The 9,423-nt window shown below is 56.6% G+C and overlaps 2 protein-coding genes across 3 annotated transcripts in view; one reads left to right on the top strand and one right to left on the bottom strand.

Moving 5' to 3' along the window:
* The first annotated feature begins 25 nt into the window (after positions 1–25).
* On the top strand, positions 26–6,171 carry BUD23 (BUD23 rRNA methyltransferase and ribosome maturation factor). 2 transcript variants are annotated; one of them, XR_007506295.1, is made up of 13 exons: positions 26–113; positions 219–256; positions 589–684; positions 901–983; positions 1,081–1,177; positions 2,002–2,098; positions 2,462–2,512; positions 3,037–3,122; positions 3,338–3,383; positions 3,694–3,755; positions 4,866–4,955; positions 5,105–5,442; positions 6,092–6,171. XR_007506295.1 is itself a non-coding variant. In XM_049802356.1 (12 exons), exons 1-12 carry the CDS (start codon positions 66–68, stop codon positions 5,157–5,159), a joined length of 849 nt encoding a protein of 282 aa, XP_049658313.1. In that variant the 5' UTR covers positions 26–65; the 3' UTR covers positions 5,160–5,495. The 2 variants fall into 2 exon arrangements, 1 of the variants encoding a protein (XP_049658313.1); XM_049802356.1 differs by lacking the exon at positions 6,092–6,171 and having other exon boundaries at positions 5,105–5,495.
* STX1A (syntaxin 1A) overlaps positions 5,832–9,423 on the bottom strand; it is a 94,632-nt gene continuing 91,040 nt past the window's right edge. Inside the window, exon 10 of the mRNA XM_049802354.1 lies at positions 5,832–9,140. Coding sequence (XP_049658311.1) covers positions 9,063–9,140 — 78 coding nt within the window. The 3' untranslated portion in view covers positions 5,832–9,062. The remainder of the gene's footprint in view (positions 9,141–9,423) is intronic.

Below are 9,423 nucleotides of genomic sequence, written 5' to 3'. Positions count from 1 at the left end.
GCCGCCATTTTGGGTGCGTCGGGGTCCTCCGCGCGCGGCGCAGAGCAGTGACGTCACGCGGCGGCATGGCCGGCAGCGGGCGCCGGCCCGAGCACCGCGGGCCCCCCGAGCTGGTGAGCGGCGGGCGGGAGGGAGGGCCAGGCCGTTCTCTTCTGTTCGTCCCGTTCCACTCCCGGGGGTCCTGGGCCTCACCGGCTCCGCCTCTCTCTCGTTGACAGTTCTACGATGAGGCCGAGGCGCGGAAGTACACGCAGAAGTACGGCGGAGCGGTCGATGCGGGGCTGCCGGGCCGCGCGGGCGGTCCTGTCGTGAGGCGGTGGCGGGGCGTGTGGCTCGTCATGGGACGGACAGTGGGGGAGCCCGCCGGGCGTGTGTGTGTGGGGGGGGAGTCCTGCCGTGAGGCCTGTGGGGGCACGACCCCGGCGACTGGCAGCGGCGGCGGAGTCCCGTCGTGAGGCGGAGCGGAGGGGGGGTAACCCCGCCATGCGGCGGCGGCGGGGGGGGTGAAATCCTACCGTGAGGCAGTGGCAGGAGGCATCGCGCCGCGGGGTTGCAGCCTGCTGCCTATGCCCTGGCCGTGCCTTGCAGCTCCCGGGTGGTGGAGATCCAGTCGCAGATGTCAGAGCGGGCTGTGGAGCTGCTGGGACTGCCTGAGGACCGGCCGTGCCTCCTCCTGGACGTGGGGTGAGTGGGGGCCCTGCCCTGTGTCGTGGCAAATGGGGCATCTGGGCCTTCAGCTGGATGGGCGCCCGGAGCAAGGGGCATCCAGGCCCCGTGGCACCAGCGTCTCTCTGTTGTGCGCTGAAGAAGAGGGAAAGCCTGCTGTAGCATTGCGGCTGGCCGGCATCACCCTCGGACCAGGCCCGTGATCCCTGTGCTTTCCCCTCTTCCTCCCTTCAGCTGTGGCTCTGGGCTGAGCGGGGATTACATCTCCAATGAGGGTCACTACTGGATTGGCATGGACATCAGCCCTGCCATGCTGGGTAAGCAGGTCCTCCTCCCCTGCCACCCTTGCCTCACCTCCGAGGTGGTCCCCAACGGTGTGAGCTGGTTGCCTGAGCCATTCTCTGTTGTGTGCAGATGTGGCTGTGGAGAGGGAGGTGGAAGGAGACCTTCTTCTTGCAGATGTGGGTCATGGCATTCCTTTCAGGCCTGGTATGTTTGACGGCTGTATCAGGTGAGTTTGTGTTTATCAACGAGCTCTCTTGATACTCCACATAACTGCATTGTCTGTGCAGTACACATGGTCTGTGTGTGCTGCATAATAGACGAGCGTCACTCTTTTTGCTCCATGCAACATGAGTCCACCTCTCTGGGACAAGCTGCTGAGATTCTGGATGGTAGAAGCAGCTTCTGACAGCTGTTTCCCAAGTGATGTTTGTCTTTTTTTGTGTGCTGGTGAGTGAGGAAGCTTACTGAAGTAAATAAAATCAAATTGGGGATATTGTCAGGAGGGTTGAGACCTGCTCCAATGAGGAAGACAGAAAGTATGTCTGTACTATTGCTCAGCTGCAAGGTCAGTCCCTGGATCAAAGGTTTGATGGTTGGTTTTGGGATGAAGGGCTAGGTGAAGGAGACAGAAACACTTTTCTGCTTAGAGAATACCTCAGAACTCTGGGTATTCCCTTCTGCTGGGAAGGAGCAGGGACTATCTTTTGCTCACCCGAATGCTCACTTTGGGATTGCTTATTTTGCAAAACCTGCATGGCCACGCAAGGGCCACAGCTAAGCACTTGAATTACTTGAGCACCTGGCCTAATGAGGATGCCTGGTGATTCTTTTGTGCTTGAATAACTACTGTGGCTTGCTGGGTTTTGGCATAGTGAGTCTCTAGAGGTGTTTGTGTAACTGCAAAACAGAAGGCAAAGCCACGTGGAGAAAATTAAATCGTTTCCCTGAAGTCTGGCACATGCTTAGTGCTGGAAGTAAACTCAAAGGGAGGTGACAGGCTCTGCGAAAGAATCAATGGCTCAGTGTCCCAGATGTCTTGTTTTCTTTCAGTATTTCTGCAGTGCAGTGGCTTTGTAATGCTGATAAGAAATCACACAGCCCTCCAAAACGCCTTTATCAATTTTTCTCAACTCTTTATACTGCCTTGGTAAGTGTCATGCTCTCCCAGTCAGGCCTCTGCCTACTTTTACATCCTTGCTGGTGCATTTTAGCAAGATATTTTAAGTCAGGTATTCTAGTAAATGCTGCTCTGAAATGGAGGACTGGCAGGAGTACCCATTTCCTATCTCCTTGCCTGCCTGCATGGTGTCTCACGCTTCTCTGATCCCTGCTGTTGCTCCTGTGCCTTGCTGTGCTGTGGAGGAGCTAGCTCTGTAGTCTGAGCAGCTCTTCTGGGAGAGTTCTCTAGGAGGCTTTGGGGAGGTGGGTGCTAGTGTCTGGGCTACGAATTGGCTGACTAGAGGGGTTGCCTGCACTGAGACAGGTTTGTGACCGACTTTATTTCCTGTAGGCCCGAGGATCCCGAGCTGTCCTGCAGCTGTACCCCGAGAACTCAGAACAGGTACAGTACATCAGTCAGTGGGGAAGAGGAACAGGCAGAGCCAGGCCGAGAAGTCATGTGCTCTTTGGGGCTCTAAATGCATCGTGTTTCTCCACATCTGGTGTGTGTCTCTGTCCTTCCCACCATCTGTAAAGCTCTTCAAGAGCCCCCAAAAAACCCTGTAAGGAGAATGCCCTATGCAGTTTCTATTGCTTCACAGGTTGTCTTGGGCTGAGCCTTAAAATGAAAGAAATTGGCAGGACATGATCTGCATCTGCTGTCCTGGATTTTCCTGTGTGGCTGGGTTTGAAGATGGTCATCAGCACTGTAGTGTAACTCCCCAGGGCTGGAAAATCCAGCCCAGTATCCCTTTCCTGGACAGTCTGCTGTACCAGTTAACCCAGGCTAGACTAAGGAGCGAATTAGCAGGAGCAGGAATGACCCTTCTTTGGCATGTGCAGTTAGCTGTGGTTGAGCCCAGAGGTCTCTTGGGCATTGCTGGTGGATGACTGCTAAATAACTTTTGCACATGCTGTTTTTTCCAGCTGGAGCTCATCACAGCCCAAGCCATGAGAGCTGGCTTTACTGGGGGAATGGTGGTAGATTACCCCAACAGTGCCAAAGCCAAGAAGTGAGTCCTGTGTCTCCGTGTATGTGTGTGTTTGGGGTGACGCCTCGGTTTAGCAGTGGTTTGTTGTTTTTTTCCCAAGCTGTTCTCTCCCATGATACAGTCCTGGACAGAGGTTATAGCTTAGATCTGACTCTGTTCTAAACAATCTTAGTCTTGCCTGGGGACTGGGAATCGTGTGTTGAATCCCAGCTTCATGCTCCTTATTATTCTTTCAGGTTCTTCCTTTGTCTTTTTGTTGGGGCATCTGGCACATTACCAAAGGTGAGGAGCAATGTGAGGCAGCACAGTTGCCCTCCTGGCTGCTGGGTGATGTGGACAAGCTGTGGGTGAGAGTGGGAGCCAGGCAGCTCTGCGCATGCAGATGTGACATCATTTATACATTTGCTGTCAGTATCACCAACCCCTGCTCTCCCTGAAATCTGGTTTCTTTGCCACAATTTCTGGAAGACCAGTTTGTTCCTGCTCTAGTCCATCCTCTTGCAGAGGCCTGGGTTCCCCTTAATTTAGATGGCATGACTATTAGCTCTGTCTGCTCCAGAGGAGAGTGAGACTTCATAATTTTGCTTTTCAGGGCCTTGGTACTGAGTGTGCTGATGGAGAAGTGATACGCCAGGCAAAGTTCACCAATGAAAGGTACCATGTAGGGGCTGAATCTGCAAGTTCTCCCCAGGCAAGGAGCATGGAGGGTATAAGGGGTGGGTTTTGCTGACTGAGGACCACAGCACTACCATGTGAGAAGTGACAGAAGGGACTGGGAGGACCCTTGGCAGCCCAGATGGGCACTGCTTTATCTTATCGAAGGGCCCCAGACACAAGGAATGGAATGGGTTAGTTTGGAGGGCTTTGCTGTGGCATCGTGGGGCTGTTGATGCTTAGCCTAGAGCTGCAGCTGAGCATTCAGTTTGAGGTGCGCTTTCTGTCCGGCACTTGGCTCTCCAGCTCAGCGCTGTAGCATAAGTCAGTGGTGATGGGAGGGGGAATGTTTACAGTGCTGGTGATGCCAAGCATGGCTTTTTTTTGTTGGGGAGGCAGGCTGCTGTGCCTGAAGCCTGGTGTTCCCTTTATTCTGCTGTCAAATTCTTTGCTTAGCTCTGCGTAGCTGTGGCCTAGGAGGTTTCTCCTGCTGGCCAGGTCTCCTCCCATGATAGTGATGCAGGGAGGAGCCCCTCTTGCAGCCAGTGGGAGAGACAGAGAACAAAAATCAGAGGAAAGTCGTCGTGGCTGCCAGGAGCTTGTGGCTGCCATGTTTTCCTGCCTCTTACACTGATGTCTCTGCTCACTTAGTCCAGAGGGTACCTGATCTTGGAGGGCAATAGCAGAACTAGAAACTTGTTGGGAAGCCAGAGACTTTGTCTGCTTTGTTCTTAGTAGAGCAGACAAGGGGAAAGTGGTTGTGCTTCAGCCTGTATTCCCCCAAGATCCCACAGCCCAGTGTGCTGGTGGTGTGTCAGATACGGCACAGAGGAGTGCTGGCCTGCTGCAGCCTGTGGAGGGTAGGTATCCCTTGGCTCAGAGCTGGGGCTGGAAGCAGCCTTTTCCCCCAGTGTGTCTGGAGTTAAACTGTTTGGCTACCAGCCCCAGTGCTGGCTGAGCCTCTTACATCCGGGGTGGGGTTGTGGGAGGGGCATTTGGTGGTTTTATGAAGCAGAGGGTATGCTCATTTCTGTGTGGCAATCCTCCAGGGCAGAAAACTGTACCCCTGCACCTCAGTTCCTCTCCAGCCACTGTCTGCTTTGTCTTTAGGACACGGTTCAGAAATGCTAAAGGCAAGTCTGTGAAGAAAAGCCGGGACTGGATCCTTGAGAAGAAGGAGCGTAGACGACGACAGGGCAAGTAAGTTCAGCTGGGTCCTGCCTCAGCTGAGGCTGACTGTGCTGGTCTGGCCTCCTGTCACTTGTTCAAACTCCTGCCATGAGCTCACTGCCCTTCCCCTCCCCTCTCAGAATGACCTGTGGATTGTGCTTAGCTGCTTTTCTCCACAGGGAAGTGCGAGCAGACACAAAATACACGGGTCGAAAGCGCCGCCCTCGCTTCTGAATTGCTTTGGATGCTGCTGGTGTGGAAGATGGTGTGTTGGTCCCTCCAGCGAGCCTCCCATGGATGGTATAGATGGGCACCCCAGGCCTGGGACTTGCTGGGACAGGTCATTGTGGCTCTTGAAGCTGTAAACTGGCTCAGGTGCTGCCCAACAGCCAACTGCAAAGCTTCCAGCCCTGTTTTCCTGGTGAAGGTAGAGTGGCAGACAGTGCTCTGGCCACTTGGTGTCTGCAATGCCATTGCTTATCTTCCTGAGAGTGCAGTGAGCCATCTGGAGCTCCAGGTGAGCCAGAACATTAAATTCAGCCTCCTCACTAAACAGTCAATGAATCAGAAGTGTTGCTGGTCTCCTGTGCAGGGGAGTACTGAGGTGGGAATATAGCACGTAGTTCCCTGCCAGCTTCCCCTCTGCTCACCAACCAGGACTTGGGCAGTATAAGGGTGTGTGTCCCATGAGGGCAAATATTCCTCTTGGAAGAAGTGTTATTCCTGTGTCGATTGCTCCTGTGGGTGCTTCACATCAGGTGCTCCCTGTACGCTTTAGTGCTCCCAGGGTGCTGGGCTTGTCCACACCCCAGCCCATGCTCCCCATCCCCTCCTCCCTTCCCCTGAAACAAAGAGGAGCCAGCCAGAGCTTTACAGTTACAAATGTTTATTCTACATAAAAATTCCACAAAACGGGAAGCTGTTTTGCACCCAAAGCTTTGGGAGAAGAAAGGGAGGCTAGCAGGGAGGGAAGGGTGAAAGAGAAAAGAGGCAACATACAGTGTCATCCAGCCCAGTAAGACAGAGCAAGCCAGGGTCAAGATCCACATAGAAAACAAGGACACTTAGCTCACAGTACAGCAACAGTACAACTCCACGGGGGGGGGGGGGGGGGGGGGGCTCGGAAAGCCTTCAAGTACATTAATTACAAAAAAAACAATCCCCAGTTCAAGTGCAAGCTGTGCGTGCCCCACACTGCTCGTGGAATACTGCATCGACACACTCCTGGCGCTGGGAGGGCAGGTGGCACTTGGAACAGAGGTGGTGTAACCCAAAGGACAAGCGGTCTGAGGTTGGGGGCTGGAAAGAAAAATGAAATGTCTTCCCAAAGCACAACCACACTGTTGGTGTTTTGGTCTGTACATGCAACGACAGGTAGGTAAAAAGGAACTGAACGGGGCTTCCCGTAGTGCAGGGGTAATTATTGCACCGAAACACCCTCCCCTCACAGCAAGGACAGTGTGAGCCTGCCTGTGGGGCAGCAATGGCAGCCTGCTCCTCTGCTTCCCTAACGTAAGAGCCTGGCACCACCACTGCCTGCAGGATCCCAGCAAAGTGCCAGTGGCAGAATCGCCTACTGTGGCCCTGTCCAGCTCCTGCTGCTGGGGGGCTGCTGGCAGTGGTGGTACCAACAAGGAAGGAGCAAGTGCCAGAATCCCCCCAGTGCTGTTCTTGGCCTTGTGCCTTGATGGGGTGGGCCACAGCCCTGATGTCATGTGAGCTTGTGCCACAAAAGCTGCTGCTTGGAAGAAAAAAAAAGTCGCCTTGTGCTAGCGGTGGGCATCGCTGCAGGGCGAGAGCCTGAGAGGAGCTTTTTTGCCTGCCTGCCCAGGAGCAGCCCTGCCAGCAGTGTTATTGCTTCCCAGAGGAGGGGGCCTTGCACTTTTGCTGGCTCAGCAGAGCAGAGCACAGACTCTGGTGGCAGGGAGCTGCACAGGGGCAGGAGCAGCAGGGACTCGTGCATCACCTCCAGCTCCCTTTCCTGTAGCCAGATGCATCCCTGCAGCAAGGACCCTGCCCATGCCTGCCTCCTGCCCTGGAGGGTGTTCCAGAGCCAGCCTGCTCCAGCTTGCAGGGGTCCCGGTGCCCCAAGCCCTTTGTGCACACAGGCTGCAGTGTAGTAGCTCACATCAGTTGTTGCAGGACAGTGAAAAAAGGGGGCTCTGGTCTTGGATGTTCTCATGTGGGGGGCTTGGGCTGGACAGGGCAGGGGACCAGGCTGGACACGCTTCCCAAGGGTGGCTAAATGCTACCAGGGGTTGTATTTTGAGACCTTGGGTAACAGTGGCAGGGAAAGAGCTGTGTCTGGGTTGCTGCTGGGCAGGGCTGCACCTGGGGAAGGCAGCACTGTGTCTTGGCTGCAGCCTGCTGCCTTTCACCCCATACCTGTGGGCACCACACACAGGGCCAGCACCTGTGCTAGAGCACCCAGCCAGGGTGGAGGAGCACACCGTTGGAGCAGCCCTGCCCTCACCCTGACTGGAGCAGGGAGGCGATACGCTGCCCGCAGCTGGAGTATTTGCTGCCATCAAGTGCCCTTTCTCTGCTACCAGCATCTGGGCTCATGTCCAGCCCCTATCCCATTGTGTGGCTGTGAGCTTGGCCCCAGGTGCCTACCCTGCTCTGGGCTTCTCTGTGGTGCTTTGGCATGTGCATGTGCCAGCTGGAGCCCTGGAGTCTCCAGAGGAATGTGAGGCCAAAGCCCTGCCCCCAGCCTGAGGAAAATGGACAGTAGCAACACAGGGCCCCTCTGAGCTGCCAGCAGGCTCAGGCCACCCCACAGTGGCTGCATCCATGTAGTGAGCACAGCGGAGGGCACAGGGCACCCAGGTGCTCCCAGAGCACCCCAGTGAGTGCGGGTGCCTCACTGGATGGCCCAGGGGGTGAGCAGGCAGAAGGGCACTGTGCCAGGAGGAGGTGACAGGGGTGGGCAGATGCCAAGAGGTGGTGAAGAGATGGAAGGGGCAGTCAGGCACTGCCCAGCTCAGGAGCTGGTAGGATAGAGAAGGAGGGAGGCTGTTGCTCCTAACTTGCAGAGGGGTGGATGCAACAAGGGCTGCTCCTGGGACCATGACAGGAGAAAGCCCAACTGCGTCCAACCCCCAGCCATGGGTTCCTATGTGGAGGAGTGAGGCTGGAAGCAGCCCTGCTCCCAGGCAAGCACTGCCAGGGTCTGCAGGCATCAGAGCCAGCCCCAAACCCTGACAGCAAGAGCCCAGGCCTGTGGGCAGCAGGAGCCAGGGCCACCGTGTGCCGGGGCTGAGAACAGAACAATGAGGCTTTGGTGCAGGGCAAGTGGCCAGTGAAATGTGCTGGCCTTAAAGTACCTGTGCCAGGGCCAGCACCAGGGTGCAGCACAGGTCCCCATGTGGCCTGTCCCCATCCCCAAGCAGCAAGTGATGGCCCCAGGCAGCAGCTCCTCATCCCACACTGTTCCATCAGGTACCCACCACCAGCAACAGCACATCCAGCCCCTGGCACCCACCTCGGGGGAGGGCTTGCCTAGGAAGGGGGCAGCCCCACCATCAGCAGAACAGTAGGGATGGAGCCCTGCAGCCAGGCACAGCCACGGGATGGGCAGGGACGGGGGAGGCAGAGCCTGGCAGAGCACACCCCTGGGGATGGGCCCTGTGAGAGAAGCAGCCCAAGGAAAGGTGTTTGCAAGCACAGGCGTGGCTGACAGACATAAGAGCTCTGGCTGGAAGTCATGGAGAAGCTGGGGGAGGTTGACTGGGCATTGTGCTCCTGAGGACGCCTAACACCCTTCATCAGTCCCTCCTCATCCTTGACTGTCAGTAACACAGACTGCCCAGCACAGGAGGAGTAGCAGCGCCCAAGGGCACCTCTGTCCCGCCCTGGTCCCAGCCAGCCACCCAGGCTGGAGAAGTGATGAGAGCTTGGGTTCCCCCTCAGGGTCCCCCTTGCACCCATCACCATCCCCTGCACCCTGCCTGCGCCCCGGGGCCGGCGCTCCCTCCACACAGACGCACCGCACACACAGCATCACAAACAACCATGCATTAGAAACTGAAATGCTGCTGGGAGGCTCCGGGGCTGCGTGGTTCGCTCTGGCGTGGCTGCGGCCCCATGGCACGCGTGGCTCCGTCCATTGCACACAAACAGTCCCGTGGGGTGAGTCTAGCCGAAAATGCCGCCGAAGGTGGAGGCAATGACGATACCCAGGATCACGCAGCAGATTATGATCATGATCTTCTTCTGCTCAGGCATCCCAGCACCAGCAGGGAGAGAGGGCAGAGGGGACTGTGAGTGTTGGGGCAGGCTGGCCCCAAGAGCTGGGGGCTGCAATCTGCCCTGTTCCTGTTTGCCCATGGTGGGCTCTGAGCAGCACCTTGGGAGCCAGAGGGGCTCCGGCAGCCCTGGGGCAGGGATGGACACCCCAGCTCCCCCTTCAGCCCTGGCCTGGCAGAGCTGAGCTGGTGGCCCCAGGGTCCCCAAGCTGCTGAGCTGATAAGGGACCAGGTGTGGGGACTGGGACAGG

This window comes from Accipiter gentilis, chromosome 6 (assembly GCF_929443795.1).
Source record: "Accipiter gentilis chromosome 6, bAccGen1.1, whole genome shotgun sequence".
NCBI classification, from domain to species: Eukaryota; Metazoa; Chordata; class Aves; order Accipitriformes; family Accipitridae; genus Astur; species Astur gentilis.
The sequence above is the reverse complement of the archived record's forward strand: the minus strand, read 5'-3'. Positions and strand labels throughout refer to the sequence as shown.